The 25,186-nt window shown below is 45.4% G+C and overlaps 1 protein-coding gene across 4 annotated transcripts; it reads left to right on the top strand.

Moving 5' to 3' along the window:
* The first annotated feature begins 646 nt into the window (after window positions 1–646).
* STMN4 (stathmin 4) lies at window positions 647–19,971 on the top strand. Of its 4 annotated transcripts, XM_037813421.1 has the most exons (8): window positions 647–755; window positions 12,773–12,864; window positions 13,961–14,056; window positions 14,729–14,809; window positions 15,266–15,474; window positions 16,285–16,476; window positions 17,161–17,214; window positions 19,336–19,971. In XM_037813421.1, exons 2-7 carry the CDS (start codon window positions 12,852–12,854, stop codon window positions 17,179–17,181), a joined length of 612 nt encoding a protein of 203 aa, XP_037669349.1. In that variant the 5' UTR covers window positions 647–755; window positions 12,773–12,851; the 3' UTR covers window positions 17,182–17,214; window positions 19,336–19,971. The 4 variants fall into 4 exon arrangements, with proteins under 4 accessions (XP_037669349.1, XP_037669351.1, XP_037669348.1 ...); XM_037813423.1 differs by lacking the exon at window positions 14,729–14,809; XM_037813420.1 differs by lacking the exon at window positions 17,161–17,214.
* The last annotated feature ends 5,215 nt before the right edge of the window (window positions 19,972–25,186 follow it).

The following is a 25,186-nucleotide window of genomic DNA, read 5'->3' as shown; positions in this document are numbered from 1 at the left end:
TGTGGCTCACTCTGGAAGGCCCAGGTGGGCTAGGTGGGCAGAGGGGACCTACCAGTTGTTGGCCAAATGCCGCAGGAAGGGTGTGGCCAATGGCACAGCAGGTGGCACGAAAGGAGACCCCTGCTCTCCTCTGACCCCCATGCCAAGTCTTAACCAGCTCCAGGGCTTGGGTTTTCTGCAGCTCTTCCTTGCCTTCCGAATCAGTGTTCAAGCCCACCAGCCCTTCTGATCAGGGCTGGAAACCAGATACCAAGCCCTCCATGAAGCTATTTTTAGGGATCATCTGCTCTTTCTTATTTCTCCTCTATATTCCATATTCTCCCACCCCCAGATTTGAAAAAGCTAAAGATTCTCTAAATCATCCATCATGCCCCCTCTCCAGGTGCTCTCTCTGGGTGGCTCAGCTTGCAAGCCAGGCCTTCCCCCCACCACCTTTTCCCTACCATTCCCTCATTTCTTCTTCATCCCGACCCCCATCCCCTGTTTCCCCAGCTCCACAGGCAGCAGAGAAAGCAGGCTCTTTGTCTGACATCATCCTTTCCCTCCCTGGCCTGCTAAGAGTTACTCACACAGGCAATCCCTGCTCCACCAGAGGAGACTGTCCAATTGCCAAGCAACCCCTGTTGGCCAATCACAGAGCTGGGAGATGATGTCATGGCAGGAGCCCAGCCGTGGTGCTGATGTTGAGAGAAGCCCAGGGTACCACTGATTGAGAGAGTGAGGAAGAGAGCAGCTCGCTTCTAACTGGACTGCAGGTAAGTAGAAATGAAATGCAAATTATTTAAGGCTTTTCAGGAAAAAGAAAAGAAAAATAAATAACAGAGCAGCAGCAGAGAGGGGGACGTCAGGAATCTGAGAAACTGAGGGCACCTATTGTATTGCCTTTGGTTTTGCTCAATCAATTAAACTTTGTCAAATCCTGGGGGGAATAGGATGAGGCAGGAAAAACAGCCCTCAGCAGAGGGCCACAGGCATTAATTTTATTCTAGAGCTCAGAACAGAGAGGATGGGTGGGAATTGCTAGGGTTTCTTTTGGGTCAGCTGTGCACGGTCAATAATTTCTGCATGAAAATGTTTTGTTCCTGAGGGAGAAAGGTTTTGTTCAGAGTCTGGCATCTCCCGGAGCTGGCTATGACCCCCACACCTTTTCCTACTAGAAGCGGTCCAGTGTTTTGCATTTTCATCCTTAGCCACAGCCTTTCTTGTCTCCCGCCCCATTGTTATCACCATTCTTCTCTTTCCCCTCTATCTCTGCACTAGATTACTTTTTCCCTTGGTTCCAGGGATACAATGAGATCACCACCTCTTCCTTGCCCCGCCCCACCCTGAGGTCAGCCTGAGTCTACCTGGGGCAGGGCTGGCTCTAAAGCTGAAAACTGCAGCCCATAGAACTGCCACGCCCTGGTCCCTGACCATGGCTGAGGCCAGACCCCTTCCTCACCAGGAGTTTGGGCATTGTTATTTTCTCATCCCAGGGACCCTGGGATTTGATGTCCAGCAGCCAGCTCTGTCCCCACGTGGCAGGGCTGCCTTTGTTTTATTTCTCCTGGGAAGACACAATAAGATGTGGAGGAGTCTCATTGTCCGGAAAAAGGGTGGGTCTCCAGCACCCTTTGGGAGCTCAGAAATATTTAGGCAGCCCTTGTCTGAATATCTCAGGCAGGGATACCCCCATGTCTCAAGAGGAGAAGAATATAGGGTGGGGATGGCCAGAGATGACCTGCTGAAATCCTACTGGGTGGGTGGGGAGGTTGAGAGGAATGTGGGGGAATCTGTTTCAACTGGAGGCTGAGGCCCCCTTGGGGGAAGGAAACCTCCCCCCACTGGCTGGGAGTCAGGGTGCCAGGGGGAATGAGATCATCAGTTAGATGAGGAAACAATCAGTGCTGGGTGTAGGGGAGGGAGTGAGGAGGCAGGAGGGGGAAAGGGCTGATCAGGAGCTCCCACAGAAGGGAACCAGACTCTCCCAGCTCTTCTGCCACAATTACTAGAGCCAGCCAACCTCCTCTCTCCTCAGTTTCCCTCAAGTCCCTCTCCTTTCTGCTAGGATCTGTGCTTTCACCCCTCTTTGAAGCCCACTTTTCACCAGTTGCTGAGCACCTGTCAGCAGGTTCCAGCCCTCTTGGGGTCCCCTGCTTCACCCAGACCACTTATGGAACAGGTCTGGAGTGAGTGAGGATCTTTCACTGCTAGGTGGGTCCCCCACAGAGCGTGCTGCCTTGTAGAAAGTGAGCCCCTCCTCACTTAAGGGTACTCAGGCAGAAGTTGGATGGCCACCCAACGGGGGGGTTATTGAGGGGATTTCTGCATTGTGTTGGAGATTAGTCTAGATGAGTGTTTTCAAACTGCAGATTGAGACCCTTTAGTTGATTGTGAAAATAATTTTGTGGGTTTGTAACTGGTAATATTTTAATAAAATGGGATGAAATAGAGTAGAAAAGTCAGAGCACATCCCATATAGTGGGGTAAATAGTGTTTCTTGTATCTTTTTTTAGTTATATATTTTCAGCTATGTATATATTTATGTGTATGTACATTTATATGTGTAAATAATCAGTAACAACATGTGTGTGGGTGCACCCTTGTGTGTCAATATCATGATATATACATACTGGGTCATGATATAAAATGTGGGTCCCAAATCTAATTTAATTTAATTTAAATTTACTTTTTATGATGGGTCCTAGTCAAAAATGTTTGAGAAACATTGTGCTACATGACTTCCGAGTACCTCTTCTTACTTTAAGACTATAACCCTATGGAAAACTTTTCCTGGACTGTGAACTCTTTGCTAGGAGAACCATCTTATCTACATGTGTCCTCAGTCCCAGAAACAAAATAGTTGCCCAAAAGGTAAAAATGAATCCAAGTATTGTTGGAAAGGGTATACCATGTTCCTTTAGGGAGATATTTTGTTCTACGGGACCCCTCAAAGGCAGAGAGGCTTGGTCTGAGCAGACTGTTGAAGAGAAACACTATTGGTGATGGGCAGTGGGAGTCTTTTGCATTTTTACCTGAACGGTAATATCTAGATTCTGTTTTGAGTCAATAAAAAGAAAGCCTAGGGCCAGGCTAGGCTAGCTGCTCTCTCATTTGACTAGGCCACTTTAGCCACATTTGTCCGATAGGAGACAAGTGGGCAGATTGATAAAAATTAAAATAAAGTGACAAAGATTGATGAAATGGGATCCAGACTGGTGGAACAGGGAAGAAGGACACAGGGCAAAGAAAATAAAGAAGGTAAGAGGGAGATAAAGGGAAAGAGATAGTAAGTGCATTAATTCAACCACATAGAAAGAAAGGAAAAGTGCAGATCTTTTGTGTTATTGATTCTAAGCTATTGGATATTTAAAAAACAAAATCATAACCAAAGAAAGGCTCCCTACATCCCCCTTGATATCTTTATATTATTTCTAACTTATCTGGAGATTCTCATATGGAGATGTAAAATTCTGAGACTTTGAAGTTATTAGTGGGGAGAAATGGGACCCTTATGGCAGGGATAGAAATTTGGAGGGAAAATACATAATAGAATTTTTAGAATATCTTTTAGATAATAGAACTCTTTTTTTTTTTTATCTTGGGAAATAAACATGCATCTTGCATAATTTGATTTGCTTATTAAATTATCATTTGCTTTATTTAGAAATGTACACTCTGAGGTTATTTTTCTGTTTTTCTCTGAGGGGAGGGTGAAGACCAAAAAAAATAGCCCCTTCCTCACCATTAAAACATCTTTTTTTTAAAAAAAAGGTTTGCAGAAAAATTATGCTGAAAGCACAGAGTTCCCATATCTCCCTACTCCCCTCACCCCAGCCATTTTTTTTTAAATCATTTTTTCAGGTTTTTACATTTCTAGTCCCACTAGGAAGACAGGAAGACGTACACACACACACATGCACACCCTACTCCTCACACCTGTCCTTCGTCACCAAAGTTCACCGGTCTTTGTTGTATGTTAAAATTGATAGCTGTGTGTCCCCCACTCTGAAGGCCCTGCTGTCAGAGGTGGGCTGTGGGGGGCAGGAGAAGAGGACAGGGCAGTCGGGGTCTGAGCTGGTGCCTGAGGGTGGTCGGTGAGCGTGGTAATGACGGGCTCAGGCAACCCGAGAAATCAGAAGACAAATCAGGCAAAGCGAATCCAGAGAAAGGAGCTGAGCTCACATTCAACGGTGAAAGACCCAGTGGGGTAGTCCACGAGGTACTCTAGCTAACAGCAACAACAAAAAATATTAAATTACTTAAATACAAAAAAAAATGGTATAAATATTAGTTGTGAACCAAGGAAACGCTGCTATTTAGAGTTATTGTCAAATCATAATTAATACTTATAAAGCTGAATGCAGATATCAAATATCTTGAGGCTAAGAAATATGTCTGTTATATTCATCCCTGCATTCCCAGTACCTAGCACAATGCATATAGCAGGTTCTCAGGAAATATTTGTCAAATGAATAATATAAGAAAAAATTCAATAATGATAATCTGGAATGAAAATCCAGATCATTCTGACAAAACTAGGTTTGTAGAGAGAGAGGAAGTGAAATTTTGCTTAATCTCTCATCCCACACAAGGAAAATGTTTAGATACTGTTTTATTCTTAAAATATTAGGATACAGATGTATATGATTTTAACCTAAAAATAAAAATAAGATGTAAAACTTTCAAAGCATTGAAGAAGAAAGAAAACGGGCAGATAAGAGACTCCTCCAGTTAAATATGGACTTGAAGCTTGGCTCTTCTGCTACTACTAAACTTTGGACAGGGCACTGGACTCTTTGGAGTCCCTATTTTCTCACCCAACAAAAGTGTGGTGAATGGACACACTAGAGCTTTGGCTCCTTCAGTCTATGGGACTGAAGAATGGGCAGAGAGCTTGACCCCTGGAAATGGCTACGAGTTTTAGTGCTTGTTCTCTGCTGATATGAAAATGATTTAACTTAGTACACTTAACAACTCGTGTGTGCACATTTTAACTGGGACGTTCTGAGGCTATGCTTGACCCAGAGCAGAGCTTAGTGGTGAGAATTTTAAGCACTGAGGACCCTGATGGTAGGGAGGCAGATTTGGGCCAGGCAAGCCTTTGTGTGCCCCTCAACCACGTGCAGCAGGCAATTGCCCATCTTGCTTACGTTTGTGGATGGCCTTGGATGCGAGGACACTTATTGGAAACAGCATGGGCTTTGATATAAGGCAACTTTGGTTCAAATCCACTTTTATCACTTTCTACTTGGGCAAACCAGTTTATTTACCTGAGCTGATCATTTGTAAAATGGGTATCATATCTATTTCATAGGATTTGGGGAGAACAAAATGATAAAATATATATGCCCTGTTACAACTATGTAAAAATAATAGACATGGGGGAAATAAACTAGAAGGAAATGCCAATAGCATTAAAGCAGCCAAGCTGTGGGGATTTATTTTCTTCTCTCCATCACATAGATTTTCTGAAATAAGATATTACGTTTGTAATAAAACATTATCTATAAAAGAGAAAAGTGATCCACTTGAAAGTGTTTGGTAAACTGTAAAGCCCTATAATATATGCATTATTGTTGTATGAGGAGTGAGATCACAAGGGCTTGCTTTGTATGCTGATGCCTCCAAGTGCATCTGACTTGGGGGGCTTGTGGCTGCCACAGCACCCCGTGGTGCTTGCGGTGACAGTGTCTTCATTCTATCGAGCAATCCTGAATTGAACTTCATGCCTCTGAACTTCTGATATGTGGATTCTTCTGCCCATATTGAATTGGAAATAAAAAATATCCCAGAACATCCCATTACTGTGGATTAATTTGGGCTCTCAATTTTCCAGCCCTAATTTTACTTCCCTGGCTTGCCTCCCAACATCACTTTACAACCTAAATAATAAAACTATGGTGGGCTTCCCAGACAGAGCCTCCAGAGTTTTGTCTCTGTCAATAGGTGACACCTCCTTATTGCCTAGAAGCACAACTAAAGCCCCATTCCTGAAGCCTGCCAGGCACACTCGGGAAGTTGCTCTTGACCGCTGTCCCCACTCTCTCTTCTTTCTTGAAGCCTTTGGATGCAAATGCAAGGGGGTTGATTAGACAAGTGCCAGTCCCCCAAAGTCTGAATCAAACAATATTCTGTGTTGCCCAGTTTTTCTGTCTGTCTCACTCATCCCTCTCAGTGGGTTCTCTGTACCCACTTCTCCCTTTTTGACATGGCTAATATTACCGTGGAAGAGTACGCAGAAAGCTGCTGAGCATCTGTATAACCCCCAAAAGCTCTGTGGCTCCACCCAGGGGGCCAGTTTCACTTTTTCACCATCAAAAACCCCTGTGATTATTCTAGGATCTAGGATTTAAGCAGAAGGCTTAAATATGCAAGAAATATTGTGGAAAGAATGAAAACCACGTTCATGAAAAAATCATTTATCTTATTCTTTTATTTTAACCCAAAGAAGACATCTGGCCACCAATCAGAGCCTTTTGATCAGCATGGAACAATCAGCATTAGTGTACTGAGAAGATATGATTCTAGCCAAAAGCAAAGAAATATGACATTTAAGTTAGCTCTTGCAGCTTAATTTAGGTAAATATATAACTTCAATGGATATTTTTTTTTTTAAAGACTGATAATAGAGTGCAGACCTAAAGTGCCGTCTTCTTGTACTGCTTGTGGGCAGATGACCCTGGGTCAGGAATCATTGCTTCCATGCTGATAAGGTTCCTGATTCAGTGCCAGAGGTCCTCTATTTGTTTTCTAAACCCTTGCCAGGGACTCCTCTATTCAAACCACTTGGAAGTGCATTACCTTCTTATCCCTCAGATAGTCCACATGGGATTTGACACATCCTGATGGCATTGCCCGGGCATTCCTTGCAGTGATAAATAAAATGTTTTCTCACTCTGGCCATGTGGGCAGACAGAGGTGCATATGAGAACCTAGAACTGTGGGCCACCATTTCTGATCACCCAGAAAAGCCCTTCTGCATGCCATCTTTGCATTAGAACCTGCTCCACTGACCCCCATGTGGGCTCTTCCCTGTTATCCAGGCTGCTGCACAGGGGAAGGACACGGGCATTATGAAGGTGAAGGGCACTGTGACATTGGAATCCAGAGCTGAAGTCCTGTCCCACTGCTGGCCACCAGGGAAGAGGGTGTGGTATTTTGGAAGGGACAGTTGTTTACTGTGTGAGATCACTGTGCACATTGTGGGGTGTTTAGCCTACCTGGCCCCTGTCCACTAAACGCCTGGAACATCCCCAGTCTAGTCATAATCAAAAAGTCCCTCACATTTCCCAGGAGTAAGACTGCTCATAGTTGAGAACCACTGGCTGGCTAGAGATGGGTAGTTTGAAACTGCCTTGCTTTCCAGACCACACTCCTTGATTATCCTGGCCATGCCCTGCTAATACCCCAGTCCTTAGTAATGCCCTATCCCACCTAGTCCCTATTTTTTTTTTCTACATCTGCCCTATGGGCCAGTTCAAACTGGATGAAATCAGAAGATCCTGGCTACCCCTAACTGCATATGTGCAAAGCAACAAAACTCTGACCCAAAGGAACATATCCTTAAGTATAATACTCAGATCTCTGCCCCTCATCGTGCTAGGTCTGCCATTATTTGATCCTGCGTTGGATGGGAAAGCATGTTCCACTTAACCCTGCCTCCAGACCTACATCATCTCATCACCCCCACATCATCTCATCCCACCTCCCAAGGCGTCCTCAATTCTAGTTGAATAAAATCCTACTTCTCCCCCAGCCTGGGGAGACAGACTTGAGCCTGGCCTCCTGTCTCCATGCTGGTTGACCTTGCATTAAAGCTCTTTCTTTTCTTGAAATCCTGGCATTACACATTGACTTCTGTGCACACTGGGCACTGGCTGTCCACTTCTCCTCCACAGCCCCCACCATGAGATTCCACTTTAGCCAAAGCTTTATTCTATCAGCTATCCCTGCCCCCAGTCAAAGCTTCCTTATTCTGTACCTTGTCTCTTTATGGCCTGGGTCTCTGCTTTGTGGCGTTATCACTAATTTATTTTACCAATTACGCTGGTGGTTCAAGCCATCAACTAAAATGTGTGACTGCTTGCATTTGTGAACACAGATTGTTAGATGCTGGAGCCAGGGAAATGTATGCATTAATTTGCAAATGGGAAGACAGTAGGGGGTGGGATACAAAAAATCCAAAGTATAACTCAGTCAAGACGGGTCCCCATCACTTTTGTGCCTACATTTGGCTGCCATTCTTCCTTTCCTAATCTTTTTCCCAAGTTGAAGCTGCCAGATGAATTTTTTTGTACTGGCAATAAAACGAAATGACAGAGCTGGGCTTTAGAACCAAACACAGCTATACTCAAATTCCAGCTCTGCCCCTTACTAGAGGTATGACTGTAATTTCCATAGCTGCCAAGCATCAATTTCCTCATTCTAAAAGAACTGCTTAAGAATAAACTAAGATAATGTCTGTGATTTTCCTGGTACAAAGTAGGTGCTTGAGAAGTGTTAGATATTATTTTTGCTGCTATCACCAGCATCACCATTCCCCTCTCTTCTTAGTCAAAAAATATCAACAGTGCCCTACTAAATAGGGTATAAAGTACAATCCCCTTCACTGGTGAGGAGGTTCTGTGATCTTCCTATTCTTATTCTAGTAGTCAGTCCCAATGCACCCTGCATGCCAGCCCATCGGGCCTCCCCCATTCCAAATTAACCCAGTCTACACCCTTGGCACATGGCTAAGTAGTTTCAAAGGCATTGTGAGGTTATAGGCATTGCATCCTGGACTTCCACTCTGATCCTTTATGCAGAATGGAAATTACCACAACCCGGGATAAGGCTGCACTCTCACCTTTGTCATCTGCAGTTTGAGTTCTCTTACCACCTGCCATGCCAAATCAATAACTGGCAGGACAGGGAGGCCCTGCCTCTTGACCAACTAATATGTGCCTGTGAAAAGCATTTGGGAGCTAGCACTGGGCAAGAATCAGGAGTCAGTTCTGAGTTTGAGCTCTGGTTTGGTAGTAATTGGATGAGGGACTATGATACCATCCACCAGTTGGGACCCCTTTGATCTTTGCTACCTCTGGGTCTGGTCAGCCTCCTGGTTTTCCTAAGAAGCGACCTAAGTTCTAGGACTGGCTTCTGCCTTAACAGAAAACGAGGGGAGCATCTGAGAGAACCAGAGGTTTGCCTCAGCCCTGGGTTTTGCCTTCTAATGCTCTGATGTCTGATGTCTTGGATAGACTCTCCTTCCTAATGGGCCTGAACTCATAGCCTCATGCCAACTCTGACCTCTATTGTCACTTATTCTCTGTTCTGCCTTCCTAAATTCCTGGCATTCTGTCTCTTCTGACTTGAGCTAATACCCCTTACTCCTGCCTCTCTCTGTAAATCCCAGGATGGGCCTGGTGGCCTCACTCCATTGAAGACCATGACAGCATGACAAAACCACCAGCCATTTAACAGACTCCATGGTGCTGTGAGAAGCTTGCAGAGCCCATGTGTCTAGGATTAAAGCTGGTTTGTGGGCTCTTGGGCCATACTAGGGATTGGAGCTAGATTGATGTTCCCAGAAGAATGGCCTGGGCTGGAGGTGGCCACGATGGGAGAACAGAGACCTAAGAGTGGTTCCGAAGGGCCCTCAAGGCCATGGGCTATCATAACTGGCTCTTCCAAGTGGCGTGCTTCCAGTCTGGGTCTAACCCATGAGAAAGTCTAGAGTCTTCACACAGCTGGGCTGCATCTGGGGAGGTGAGTGTGGTCCTCCCCACTAAAAGTTGATACCACAGTTTAGTTAAAGATAATGTCAAGCACCCTGCTGTTGTTGCCACCACCCAATGGCTTAGGACCCCTTTGCATTGCTGTGTCCATAAGACTCCTTCCCTCCCCCCACCCCCTTTTCTTCTATATCCTTTCTCAGAGTGTTCCATGGGTAGCAACATCTTTTGGGTCTTGAGTGCATTAGAAATGACTTGATTGTTGCCATGAGGATTTATAAGGGCCCCATATACCCAATGGTACACATATGCAAACTGTATTGAAAAACAAATCAGACAATATATAAACACTGGTAGCTGAGATCTTTTGAAACAATTTGGGTTTGAATCTGACCACCTCTCTCAATGAGTGAATTTGAAAACATCACTTAATCTCTCTGAGCCTCAATTTCCCCATCTATAAAACAAGTACAGTAAGTCCTATCTCAAAAGGTTGTTATGAAGATTAAAAGGAAAGGGTCTGTCATGTAGTAGGTGCTCCATAGACACATATTTTTAACTATGCAGAATCCAGCCCTGAGAAACTCAAATCCCTTGACCACCCATACTTCTGCTCACCTCTATGCTGCCTCCTCTTCCTTGCCCTGGTCTTCTCTCTCTGGCTCTCTGATCTTTTGTACTCTCTGCCTCATTTCTCCTGCTCCTAAAAGTCCTAGCACAGTATCTTCCATGTAGAGAGCACTTAATGCATATTTTTGTTGTTGTGGTTGTTGCTGTTGTTAAGTCATATCCCTCAGCCACACTGGCTTTCCCTGAGTCCCCAGGACCATGGTGGAATCACTGACCACAGGGAAGAACCTACAAGTCAGAAGATGGGGTTCCTAGAAGCTGTATGACCGTAGCCAAAAATTTTAACTTCTCTGAACCCAGGTTCTTCATCTGAAATCGAAGCAGGTGATACCTGTCTTGTCAACCCAGTACAGACTCCTATGACTATCAACTGGGATAATGTGGTTGAATGGGATTATCATCTGTAAAGCGTCCCCTGAGTGTCGTGTCTTCTTGTCATTCCAGGTCAGGTTGTGGGGCATGTTCCCTGACTCCAAGTACTGACTTCCACAGAAATAGCCCATCTAAGTCCCCTTTCTTTCTCAGGTATTCTTCTCTTCTTCCCTGTCTCTACTCCGCTCCCCCCCCTGCCCCAATCTATTCAGACCTCCACTTCTGATCCATCGCTGAGGTTCAAGTCTGAGTCTGGCTGCCTCTCCTAGCAAGGGCTTACTCATTCCAGGCCAGTGGACTCGTCAATCAGATTGTGCAGGATGGAGACAAGGGATGACAAGGGATGTTGTGCCCAGGCTCCCAGGCCTGCCCTCCTGGTTCAGATTCACTGGTACTGTCAGGATCAACCTCACTCCCAAGGAGAGAAGGCCCATTGTGCAGCAGTGGGAAGGCCACAGCAGGGCCTCTGGCTGGAAAACACAACAACAAGAACAAGGAGATGCTTCAGGGAAAGGAGAACTTTAAAAAGCCAGCTAGATCTGGTTCAAACCTCAGCCCTCTCACTTTCTACTTCTGACCCTGAACAAGTCACATAAACCCTCTGAGCCTCAGTTCCCAAATCTGTAAAGGGGGACAATGAGACAGCCTTGCAGGGCTATGGTGAGGACCAGAGATGATGACTCTGAAGCAGGGGCTGGCACCTGCAGAGCTACATTGATGCGAAAGGCCAAGGAAAGGAAGCTAACGTTTATTCAACTCCTCCTTTCTGCTGGATGCCGTACATATGCTTTTCTCTTTAAATTTGTACACCTCTGTGCAGAAGTTAGATGGGAAAGCAAGGCTTAGAACTGTGAAGTGACTAGTGACAGGTAAGAAGGGAGATGTAGCCTGTATTTGACTCCACACTGGTCTAGCCCCAAAGCTGGAGTTCCAAGCCAGTATGGACCTGGTCCCCAAAGGGAAAACATCCTCATTATGGGAAGGCAAGGGGCTCCAAGTTGGTCTCAGAGTCCCTTTGCCTCATGATGACATTGGCTAATGACTACTGAGGGTGGTCAATAATCAAGTGTGCTTAATGACGGCCATCACAGCTGACCGTTCCTCCTTCTCTTGGACAGTCACCTTCAGTGGAGCCCTGTCGCCTCCCAGACACTCTCAGATCTGTTCCCTCCCTCCATCTTCTTTTCACACCCCCTCTCCTCTCTTCACATTTTATGATCCAACATCAAACAGCTTGAGGGCCCCGTAAATACCAAGCTTTCTCACCTGTGTAGCCTTGCCTGTGTTGTTGTCTCCACCAAATGCCCTCCTTGTCTCCTGCCTAATTCTGACTCAACTTTTAAGATTCATTTCAGATGCTGCTCATTCTAGGGGGGCTGTTCCTGCTTCCCAGACCTCAGACTGAGTCTGAGCTGCTTCTTCATGCTCCCACAATAACCCGTGCATGCTGATTTCTATCTTTGCACAAACCACATTTTGATGACATTATTCCTGAAAGTTTGACTCTTCTTATAGTCCAAGGTTGCCTTACATTGGTTCAAGGAGACCTTAGGTCAGTGATTCTCAGGGTGATGAGAGGGTTTCTGAAGAGGTATTTTAATATTCTCCAATTCCCTCTCCTTCCACATCAGAATTGGCCAGGAAGAGGTCTGGGGATGTGTATAGACATAAATTCAGTATATACAATTATTTTTAGAAAAACTTCCAAGTGGTTCTGATTTAGGATTTTGTCTTACCCTAACCCTTGCTTTGCACCAGGCAGGGAGACAGACATCACCCCTTCACCAGTACAACTTTGGGAAAACCATGTTTGTGAACTCTGGGTGGGAGGGTGGCTCAAGACTGGGAAGTCAATTATGAAGCTCTCAGTAATGCGTTGAAACTGAGCTTGCTTGGGGTAATGTGGAAATGGGTCTGAGTTCCTTTGAGGATCAGAGTTCAGGAAAGTGAGCCCTGGTGTGGAGAGGTTTTGGGTGGAAGCCTGAGAGGTTCTTCCTGAGATTCCTTCCGTTGTTGCATAAAGACCTTGCTTATGAGAATAACGTGTCAGTGTTAAAATACTCTCTTTTCCTCAGGGTTGTGACAGCTTCCTGGGCAGGTGACAAACCCCCTCTGTGACTGTCAGCCAGATTCAGCTACCAGATCCCAGAAAACATGACTCTAGCTGGTAGGTATAGAAACTGCTTATGTGATGGGGGCCCCAGAGCACAGGGTATTTCAGTACGTGTGTGTATGTGCTTATTTACACGCAGAAAGAAAAGGCTGGCAGGATTAATTACACCTGGGTTAACAGTGGTTTTCTGCAGACACAGGTGGGGTCACAGTTAAGTTTTTCTTCCTTTTGCTTATCTGCTTTTTTTTTTTTAAGTTTCTACAATAAATATCTATTATTTCTGCAGTTAATTATGTTTTCAAATTTGTAGAAGGAAATGAGGAAAGAGCACCCAGGCACTGCACAGGGGAGAAGCTTAGCACGGAGGGCACCTGAGCATGCCAGGGCATAATACGAGACACACTGGCCTCAGGGCCGGGAGGGAACTGGCAGGAACACACATGGGCTGTGAAATAAAATAACTGGCGGCAGGGGTGGGCCAGTTATTGAACCAACACATCGGTTCAAAATCCCCCCAAACACAGATGGAATTGTTGGTGGCGTGGGAGCTGCTCCAGCCCTTGTGGGTGCCGACCCCTCTGGCTTTGACCGCTGTGCTGGGAAGGTCAGAGAAGGCTCATGACCCGACCTTGCCACCCAGCGAGGGGCCAGGGTCCAGAGCAACGGTGGTAAGGACACCGTCCTCTCTCCCCAGCCTCTTAACCCTGGCAGCACTGCTAAGTCCTTGGAGTAAGATACAGTGTGGGTTCCCTGCATCCTGGGGTAAAAGATATCCCGCAGCAAGAGTGGGGAGACAGCCTGGTGCAGTGTCAGGGAGGGGTGAGGGCACCCGTGCTTGGGGTCTTTACCCGGGGTCATTTTGAATTTGGTACAATGAGTGGAGAAGACGTATCAGGGAGAAAGACAGGGCTATCTGGGTGCCCTGGAGAGCTCAGGTTTTAGTGGGTGGGCCACAGTGGGTGTGAATGACATTGGGAATCCTACACGGAGCAGCTTGGGGAAAGGGGGCGGGATCCCCAGCCCAGGTGTGGGTGGTTTGGGCACCTCTGTGTCTCCTGGGCACCTCTGACCAGGCACTCAGACCTGCCCAATGCTGGCTTCTGAAGCTGGGAGGGTGCACCCTCCTCATCTGCCTGGGATGTCTCCACAGCCTACAAAGAGAAGATGAAAGAACTCCCTCTCGTGTCCCTGTTCTGCTCCTGTTTCCTGGCTGATCCACTGAATAAGTCATCCTATAAATATGAAGGTAAGTGAAGGCCGCATTTAGGATGATAAGGGGTGAAGGGGTTCCTGGGCCTTGTATTTGTGAATATGGTGTCCCATGCCCCAATTTCATGAGACCTTCCCCATGTCACATTTTCTTTCCCAGATTCAGTAAAATCATCACAGCTGACTGGGGGGGCCCAAGGCAGGGGGTGTGGCTGCAGCCTGAGGCACTAGGCAGCCTGTCACAGGTCTGAATCAGACCATCTCCCGGGTGCTCTGGATCTTTATTTGGCTCTTGTCCATTCATCTAACAAATCGATGCTATGGAGAATGCAAAGATTAATTGGACAGAGATTCTGCCCTCAGGAGCACTTAGAATAGAACATAAAACTTGGTGTGAATAACTCCATTCCACAGTAGACAAATCTCCTCCGTGAAAGGCAGATGATGTCCTAAGAGAGTCCAGAGGTGGAAGACGACCTCCGCCCACAGCAGCCCGAGGGGACTCTGCCAGGGCGAGGCTGTCGGGGTCTAAGGACAGGGAGGTGCCCGAGGCCCTGGCAGGGAGCACTGTATGGCGATGTCCTGACATGGGATGGTCAGGGAGCAGGTAGCCTCCTAATTTCCTCGGGGTTAAAAAGAAAAGATGGGTTTGGTCTGGAAATGAGAGATCAAAGTGCTCTGATCACCTGAGATTGTTTTTTCTGTTTAGGCTGGTGTGGGAGACAGTGTAGGAGAAAAGATCAAAGCCAGCGGAAAGACAGTGCTGACTGGAGAGAAAGAAGAGAGCAGGGTAGGAGGGATTGAGGGGAGTGATGTAATCGGTCTGAGCCGTCAGACTGCTAGTTGAACCAAGAGTGGATGGGTGGTGGGTGGCAGATAAAATGCACCATAGTTTGTCACCACAGATTACGATTTGAGGAACAGCTCAACCATGGGAGAAGGCTTGTGAGGAAGGAAAAGCTAAAGCAGCTGGTGTTGCTGTAGCCATTACCAGAAGTCACATAGCCTGGGACCCCTACTCTTGGAGCCCGAAAACTTATCCTGGCTACAAACTCCTTCAGCCCTATCAGAGCCATTAGGCAGTAGGGTGCATTGATTTTAGGTACCAATGATCAGAATTGACCCCAAACTGTGGTCACTGGTTTGCCTCGAGGACCCCAGATCTTCCATGCATAGGATGTGCATGCTTTATGGGTGCCCACAGATTCTTCAGGGGGGTGAGCAGCACCTTTTCTGCCATCTGCAGCAGACACGGTGGACCTGAACTGGTGTGTAATTTCTGACATGGAAGTCATCGAGCTGAACAAATGCACCTCGGGCCAGTCCTTTGAAGTCATCCTGAAGCCGCCCTCCTTTGATGGGGTGCCCGAGTTCAATGCCTCCCTGCCCCGGCGGCGAGATCCATCACTGGAAGAGATCCAGAAGAAACTAGAAGCAGCTGAGGAACGACGGAAGGTAAGAGTTGCCCTTGCTTTCCTCCAGCCCAGCATGAGGAAGAGGGAATTGGAAAAGAGAGCCAGTGTCCCAAACTGGGGTTTAGGTCACCATCAAGCTATAAATATTTAGGCAGCACCTCTCATGTATGGGACAGAGAATGAGGCACCACTGAGGGAAACAGAAGTAAAAGTCCCTGGCGTCTAGGAGCTTAGGTTTGGGGGGATGAGACACAGCACTCCAGGTCACCAAGAGGTGGGCTTATATGCACAGTGACAAGAGTAATTAAGGAAACGTTTCTTTAAATGGAGGAGGGGAAGAGAAAATCATGGTGTTGTATATTTCTACCTGCTGGCATGTCTTCTGGCATCTCCTATTCATTCTTCATGGCCTGATTCTGATGCCATCTTTGTGTAAGCACTTCTTTAGCTTTCAAGGAGAAAATAATCTCCTCCCCTGAATTCCTAGGGCATTTTCTCTCTACCTCTTAAGGCATATGTCACATGCCACTCTCAGTTATAGTTATTTATGTATGTTTTTTCCTCTACTAGACTTTTTCTTTTCCAAAGTGCTAGAATAGTGCCTGGCACATAGTATAAGGACATTGGTATATGTGAATGAATGAATGAAGACAATGAGAAAAAGAGACCCACGGGCATTTAGAAGGTGATGGGAGAATACAGGAAGTCTCCTTGCTTCCTGCCAGGAGACCAGGGACCAGGCTCAAGGAGGTGTGTGTTGTGGGTGTGGGAGCTTGTAAGCCAGGATGGTAAAAATGTACCCCACTATGCTCACCATCAAGGGCCTCCTTCTCCCTTTGTGCTTCCCCAGTACCAGGAAGCTGAGCTCCTGAAGCACCTGGCAGAGAAACGAGAACACGAGCGGGAGGTGATCCAAAAAGCCATTGAGGAAAACAACAACTTCATCAAGATGGCTAAGGAAAAACTGGCACAGAAGATGGAATCCAACAAGGAGAACCGGGAGGCCCACCTTGCCGCCATGTTGGAACGCCTGCAAGAGAAGGTAAGTGGTCCCAGGCGAGAGAGGAGGCTCCTGGGATGCTCTACCTTCCTTTCATGGCAAGTATACATGGACCTACATATTATTTCAGGGAGAAAGCAACCTTAGGCAGGAATGTGGTTATTTCCATTAGTCTAGCTCCTCAGAGAGTTCCAGGAAATGATTTGGGAAGTCATTCATAGGCAAGAAACATGAACTGAGCTTTGGAATTCCTTGGAGGGAATTCTATCCAGTAAAACAACTGAAACATCTCATTATTTAGGGAGATTATGCCTCTTATTTTCTAGGGAAAACCTGCCTAATGCAAGGGAGTAGGGATAGGCAAGCAATTGTAATTCCTGGCTTCATCCTTGAATGGGTTATTTGATTTAATGAAAGATAGTGACTTGAGCTCTTGGCCAAGGGCATGCTGTGCAGAGTTGCCTATTGAACAGGAAACATGATTCTCTCCAAGCCTATTGTCATGGACCAATTGAGTGACAGCTGTTTCCAATATGCTGGCTTTTGTCAGTAATCCAAAGGATGTCACCTAAATATGAGAAAAGCAAGACTGGGGTTGGTCCCACGTGTCAGCAGAATAATGGCCCACTCTGTTGAGACATGCTGGCCTCATTTCCTCTGTCTCAAGGCTGCCCCAGTTTCTTCTGCAGCCCCTGGGAGAGCTCCAGCTCTGTGTTTTATTTCCAGGAGCCGCCTGCTGCGCGGTGACTCCCGGGACCCGATCGGTGGCCTCGTCCCATGGTGAGCAGCGTGGTTCCCGCCCCTTCCTGCCCATCCACCTATAGTCTCAGGCCCTTGGCCACAGCTACTAGAAAGATCTGGTTTACTTCTCAAGGGATTTGAGTGTTGCATAGGCTTTGGAACTGGGCAGCATGTGGCAGCCCCTCCCCTCTGATGCTTCATTCTTCAAGTGGCAGCAAGGCCTCCACCAAGTATATGGAAGGGAAGTGATCTGGGTCTGAACTCAGGCTTCCCCAAATATTTGAAGGATGACTTGGAGCAAATTCTTTAAGAAAAAAGTCTGAATCTGGGAAAGAATGGGGCATGGGCTCTGAGGCTTTATACAAAACAAATAATTGCAGCTAGACCCATGAAATGGCATTTAAAAGACTATTTGCAAAACACTTTTAGATCACCATACCCCTAGCTTCACCTGTAAGCCCGACAGGTATTATACTCTTTTTTACAGATGAGGAAACCATGCCAGGGAAGGTAAAATGACCTGTCCAGGGTCACCCAGCTAATAAGCAGTGGAGCTGGGACAAGAATTCAGCTTTTTTGGATCCAAGTCCAGTTGGTTCTTTAAATACCTGTCTCAGGAAGACCAGCTCACATCTCCCCTACCAGTGTTTCATTAGTGAGGAGGGCAAGGAACAACAGTCCAAAAACCTTCTCAGGTTCTACACAGAATGGAGGTAGATTCAGAATTGGAATGATTGTGATGGTTCACATCCTGAGGTGATAGCTTTGGAGGTGAGGTAAGACTCAAAGAAGCAAGTTTTCAGAAGCAGATACTTTAGTGAGTGTCAATCTTCCGGGTCACTGACTCTTCTGGGGTGTCAGCCTTACCCACTGATAAAAGCAAAGGGCTGGGGCGGGAGCTAAATGTGTTGTTTCTGCCCTGTACCAGGCCAAGGACCCCTTCAACAATGCCTTCTGTGCCATTATTTGTGTGGTCCACTGCCCATCTGTACCCAACTCACCTGGTGGGAAGGGCCCACCCCGACCTACTAACTCAGGCTTTCTAGAGGTGGTGCCTGAGAATCTGCAATTTAAGAAGCTTCCTGGGTCATGCTGTTGCATATCAAAGTTTGAGAACCACTGCCCTAGACAGACCACTCCCTGCTCATGGAGAGTTCTGGGGCCTCTCGGGACAGATTTGTAGCTTGAGGCATATCCTGGGAACCTGGACTGCTTCCATGGGCTTACACCAGGCTGATTCTTGATGTTTGGATGCAATGATGACAGGCTCCAATAGGGACCAGGTGCCATATGAGGAGCTGGGAGATACAAAGATGAAAAAGACATGGTCCCTGCCCACCAGGAACTCACTGTCTGGTAGAGGACCCAGATCTGTGCACAATGAGCTGTGTCGTAACACAGACCATGACAAGCCCTGGAGGTGGAGACTAAAATCATAGAATTCTAGAGGTTTCCATACATCCCCCCTTTTTCAAAGACCAGAAAACTGAGGCCTAAGTGGTGAAGTGACTTGCTCAAGGTCAAGCAGCTGGTGGGTCTTTGGCATCAGATCTCCAGTGTCTTGGGTGGAATTGAAGAGGGTTCTTTTGCAACACTTGTAAGAAAGTCTACTCTTTGGAGTTGGGCAACATTTGTAAAAATTCTTCTGCTAATTCGTATTTGAACAGCCCTCATCTTCCACCAAGGGACTTAAAACAACTCTCACTAAGAGATGGTCAAGAAACAAAGGCAGCAGTCAAGCTGCAAGTGATTTGTAGGGGATGTTTGCAACGAGGCCTGTTCGTTCCTCCTGCTCCTCTAGCACAAGCCCCCCTGAGTGGCTTCTTATATTAAATCAAGCAACATAGTCTCCAAACCCAGAGTGGCAAGGTGAGGAGGGCGGGCTGATGGGCTCCGACGTCACTGTGAGATGGGCCCCGGGGGGAGATGGGGTCCAAGTCCATAAGCAGCACTCTCCTGGGGTCACACCAGCTGGCCTCACTCACCTGCCTCCTGGGAGTCTTGCCTGCCGCCGTGTGCCCCTCCTCAGGCTGCCGTCCAGACGCTGCTCTTCTCTTCCTGAGACAGTCATTCTTTGCTGCCGATCCTCTTGCCCCTCGGCTTCCCTGGATCCCAGGGCGGCCTTGTGTGACCCGCCTTTTCCCCTTCCTTCCTTCCCAGGACAAGCACGCGGAGGAGGTGCGGAAAAACAAGGAGCTGAAGGAAGAGGCCTCCAGGTAAAAGCCCAGAGGCCAAAGAAGTTTCCAGGACGGACGGACAGCTGCAGTTCCCGAGGCAGCCCTCGCCGCTGGCTGCTCTCCCAGCACTGGGGTTTGGGGGGAGGGGGAGGGTGGCCAAGGGGCGTTTCCTCTGCTTTTGGTGTTTGTACGTGTAAAGAATTGACCAGTGAAGCCATCTGTTTGTTTCTGGGGAACAATGATGAGGTGGGAGGAGAGAGAGGAGAGAGGTTGGAGAGAGAGATGGAGAAGAACTCACGGACACTGCAACACTGCCCGCTTCACATTCGGTCACCTCCTCTACTTTCTTCACATCACTCGGACACCGAGCATCCAGGCACCGTCTTGAAGGAGGTTGAAAACTGGGGTGGTAGGAATTCGGGGTGAAGTGCAGAGTCCTAGGCGCAGTAGTGGATTCACTCAGCAAGAGAAGCCCAGCAGGAGGGGGTGAGTGGGGCCCGGAGGTGTTGTGTTCGCCCTGTAACCGACGGGACGAGAAGTGGTGGTGCCAGGGTCTGAGTGTGTGTGTTTTAACCATCCATCTTTTGATCATCACGACAAATGAAACATTTACTCCAAGTCTCCAGTTCTTTATTTCCTGAATTTTCCTTTGGGTAACCGATAAAATGTTCTTGAAATTTGGCTTCCACGCTTCAGGTGGCAGGTACCCACTTTGTTCCTAAGTTTTGCCATCAGAGCATTGGAGGTCTGGGACAGGTGGGTTGAACCAATCACACTTTGGAATAATTGAAAGGTTTTCTTTCTCCCGTCTCCCTCCCTCCCTTTCTCTCCCTCCCTCTCTTCCTTTCTTCCTCCCTCCCTCCCTCCCTTTCTTTCTTTCATTCTTTCTTTCTCTTTCTCTCTTTCTTTCCTTCTTCTTTTCTTTCCTTTCTCCTTCCTTCCTCTTTCTTTCTCTTCCTTCTTTCCTTCCTTCCTTCCTCCCCCTCTTCTTTCTTTTCCTTCCTTCCTTCCTTCCTTCCCTCCCTCACCTCCCTCGTCGTCTCTTTACTTTCTTTCTGTTCTGTTCTTTCTTTCTTTGCTTTCTTGTCTTTCTTTCTTTCTTGTCATTTTTCTTTCTTGTCTTTCTGTGGTCCTTTCTTTCTTTCTTTCTTTCTTTTCTTTCTTGTACTTTCTTTCTTTCTTTCGTTCTTGATCTTTCGTTTCTCATGTAATCTATTCCTCCCATCTCCCTCCCTCCCTTCCTTCCTTCCTTCCTTTCCCCACCCATTTTGTGGCATCTCCCTTATTGGATTGAGTGCACTTGAATTGATGAGAAAAGAAACCCAATCATCTTTTCAATGAACTGAATTCTCATGTGGCCCCCAAGATGCATAGGTAGAAGAACATCCTCCTTACTTTTGGGGTTTGGAATTCTAGGTGGGTTATAAAAAGTGTGCAAGAAAAGCAGCAGTGGAGGACAATTTCAGATCCAGGAGACACTTTCACCAGAAACCTGGCTGGGAAAGAAGCTCCCACCTGCTGTCCTCTCCCACAAACAGGAGGGCAGGGCAGCCTGCCTGACCAGGACCCCCAAGGCACCTCCCCATTCTGCCCTGCACACTGTGTACTTTTGTACAGCTTTGCAAATAAACCCTTTGATATTGCCTTTTTTCCACTAGTGGAACTGAAATTTAGCTTCATTTTAGGATGGGATCACTGGAGGGATCGGAGGTGGTGATGATGATGATGATGACGACGATGTTGACAATGACAACAATGATCATAGCAGCTAACACGTAGGCAGCACTTACTTGCTGTCTGGCAATTTTCTGGGCTTTTATATATGTATGTTATTTCACTTAATCCTCAAAGCAACCCTAAAAGATAGGTACTCATCTCATTTTGTGGATGAGGAAATTGAAATATAGAAAGGTTGAGTAACTTGTCCAAGGTCACACAGATAATAAGTGAGGGAACAAGGATTTGAATTTTGAAAATTTGCTTCCAGAATCCATGTGTTTAGCCACTACACTGTACTGCTTCTTGACTTGGAATCTGTCATACTTTCAAACTAAGATGCAAGTCCCATACTTCTCAAGCTGTGAGTCGTGACTCGCTAGATGGTGAAATTAACTTAGTGGGAGTGGTGGTTTGGAGTTGTATGTACCCTAGAAAAACATGTTTTTAAACTTAATGCATTCCTGTGGGTGTGATCCCATTGTAAAGAGGAAATTTTGATGAGGTTGCTTCAGTTAAGATGTGGCCCAACTTAATCAAGATTGGTCTAAATCTAGGTACTGGAGTCCTTTATTAGCAGAATGAAATTCAGACAGATAGACAGAAAAGGAGCAGCCAGAAGTTGCAAGTCAACAGAACCCAGAACAGAAGGAAGAAGCCAGGAGAGGCCACCATGTATGTTACCATGTGACAGAGAAGCCAAGTACCAAGGATCACTGGCAGCCAGCCCCTGAATACCAGTCTTTGGGAAAAAAGCATCACCTTGATGGTGCCTTGATTTGTACTTCTCCTAGCCTCAAAACCACGAGCCAATAAATTCCCGTTGTTTAAGCCAATCCATTGCAAGGTATTTGCTTTAGCAACAAGGAAAATAAACAGTGGGTCTCATCTAATTTTTAGATTTCATTTATTTATTTTTTTGTAGTTTAGAATAGCATATACAATATCCAAATACATTGTAGGTGATAAATGGAGGTATTATTTTATGTAAATTTTCTTTCAATTTTATATTTATGTATATAAGTTCTAGCTTACAACATAAATGTATTTCTTACCAGGGGTTGCATCCAAAACCCTTCAAAAGTCACTGAAGATCAGAGCAAGATACTCCAGGCTGCAGCCCCAGGGACTCCAGAAGCTGCTGTGCTTGAGAAAGCAAGAAGCTGTGGCCGCAGCCTCAAGAGCAAAGGGGAGACAGACAGTGACCTCAAGGGTCTAGTCTCACAAATTCACCCCATCAGAGAGTCCCCATCCTCCCACTCAAGTCCTCCCACTCAAACACTCAAGGCCAAGGGGGCCGCTCCACTGCCCCCCCCCCCCACTACCACTCTTTCACCAAATTACTGCATTTGCCACAAACTCTGTTGTTCCATACCTCCATGCCTTTTTACATGCAGTTCCTTCTGCTTGGATTGCTTTTCCCTACCTGGATAAATTAATTCCTACTCATTCTTTTAAACTCAGTTTAGATATTAAGCTCCCCAACACCATCAGTACTTCTGTACTTTTTATATGCTTTGATTACTGTGTAATTATTTGTGGTGTATATTTCTCCTCTATTAGATTTAAAGTTCCAAGAAAACAGGAATCAGATTTATTAATCTTTGTGTCCCTGGCTGTGGCTGCTCCTGATTTTCTGTGCAGGATGGGATTAGGTGCAGCAATCCAAGTGAAAGAAAGGTCAGGGGATTTGTCTTGTAGCTTCATTTAAAGAGCATTTTACATAAGCACTGTGTATAAGACTAAGAAAACAATGTCAATTGCACATATCAGAGAGAGGGGGTGGTTGGTCAAGATTATGTAGGAGACTGAAGCCCACATACAAGACATCCCTTTGGGCCCCACTAGTCCCCACTGCTTGACATTGACAACTGAAATCTCTAATTATATGTTCAGCGAGAGACTAGCTTCCAAGCACAAAAAAGCAATTTCTGCACCAAAAGGGATTACCAACCAGCTGGGACACATATGAAACCAGCAAGGCAATTGCTCTTAAAATTTCAATTTATGTCAGAATCCCTCTGTGAACTTGTTAAAATGCAGATTCCTTTGCTTTTAGTGTTTGAAAATGAAAATAATTGAGCAGGTTTGTTGAAATATTACCTTTCAACGGTGTTACCCTGGAACCTACATTTGAGAAAGTCATTTACTGGGTTTTTAGAGGCCAACCATGACTCTAGTTTGAGCAGGTCTGTGCAGTTAAGAACCAAACTGCAGGCAATGGCTTCACAGGCAAGAGTGCCTAAGAGGAGAGGTAGGTCCTGTCAATTAGAATCATCAGAGAAGCCGTCATGGAGTGGGCGTACACCCGAAGAGCCTCTAATGATTTTGAAGACAGAGGAAGAGTCAGTGGCAGGAGGTCAAGACTGGAGATGCGCCTGGCAGAGCTGTGAGCATTAGTACAACAGCCGCAGCCACAGAATTGAATGAATTCATCATCCAGGTTCAGTGTATGAAAAAAAGGGCCTGAGGATGCCCCTGATGATTTGGCAAGATAAGGAACTGGAGTCAGTGAAAGGAAGAGTAAAAGAGAGGCATATTTTAAATTCCAAGATCCTAAACCATGGGTTTTTAATGGGGGCAGGTGCATATTGTAAACCTTAGAACAACAATTAAAAGGACAACAGGAGGACGACAGCACTAAAAATAAGGAGGTGAAACTAGTAAGTCAGGAATTTAGATAAAATGGAATAATAAAAAATACCCAATTGAAAAGAAGGCAGGAAAAGAGGAAAATTGGAACAAAGAACAAACAGGATGAATAGAAAACAAATAGCAAGATGGTATACTTAAATCTAACTAGATTGATAATTATCTTAAATTTAAATTGTTTAAACACTCCAATTGAAAGTCATAGACTGTCACATTGGCTCAAAAAGCAAGACCCAGCTGTTTGCTGTGCACAAGCAACCCACTTTAAATATACATACAAAGATAGTAAAAGAACAAACCTTGGGAAAAGAGAAGAAAATGATTTAACTGTTCTTTTAGTGATGACTATTTTCTGAATTTTCGTTTTTTTTTTTTTTTTTTGGATCAAACAAAATCCTTTATTAAAACTAGAAAAAAAAAAAAAAGGGAGAAAGGATGAGAAGAGATATCTCATGCAATCACTAATCAAAAGAAGATCCAAAGTGGCTATACTCGTACCAGACAAAGTAGATTTCAGAACAAGAGATATTACCAGGAATAAATCATATCGTTCATTATGATAAAGGAGTCAATTTATCAAGAGAATGTAAGAACAGGTCTTTAAAATATGTGAGGCAAAACCTGATAGAACTGAAAGGAGAGCAAGAGCATTTCTCCCAACAACAGCAGAATATACAATATTTTCAAGTGCACATAGAACATTCACAAAGATGGACCATATTCTGGGCCATAAAACAAGTGCCAATAAATTTAAGAGGATGGAAATCATACAAAATAAGTTCTCTGATCATGATGGAATTAAAGTAAAAATCAATAATGAAACATATCTAGAAAATTCCCATATATTTGGAAATTTAACAACACACTTCTAAATAATCCAGGGTGAAAGCATAATCCACAAGGAAAATTAAAAAATATTTTGAAAAGAATGAAAACAAAAATACAATACATCAAAATTTATGGGATACAGCTAAAGAAATACTTAAAGGGAAAATTTTATCTTTAAATCCTACTTCAGAAAAGAAGGAAGATCTCAGATAAATAATCTAACATTCCACCTGAAGAATCCAGAAAAAAGAATAGTAAGTTAAACCCAAAGTAGAAGGAAGGAAATCATAAAGAGCAGATAACAATAATTTTAAAAACAAAACAAAGTCAGTGAAACAAAAGGCTGAATTTATGAATATTAGATCTGATAATAATTATCTCTGTGACTCTAGGTAAGTGACTAAACTTCCTGAAGTCTTAGTTATCTATCTGTAAAATGAGGATTCATTAACTAGTATTGCTAAAATGCATAGCCCAGTGCCTGACACACAGCAAAAGTTCAGTAAAGCATAGCTAGTGTTATTCTTTCATCATTCTCTGGAATGACACAGAAATCTATTTCTTCTCCCTCATGATAGTGCTTCTAGTATTTGAAAATATGTGTCATGTTCTTCCTTATTTCTCTCCATTTATCACCA

The sequence above is a fragment of the Choloepus didactylus genome, chromosome 20 (genome assembly GCF_015220235.1).
Source record: "Choloepus didactylus isolate mChoDid1 chromosome 20, mChoDid1.pri, whole genome shotgun sequence".
Lineage (NCBI taxonomy): Eukaryota > Metazoa > Chordata > Mammalia > Pilosa > Megalonychidae > Choloepus > Choloepus didactylus.
The sequence above is the reverse complement of the archived record's forward strand: the minus strand, read 5'-3'. Positions and strand labels throughout refer to the sequence as shown.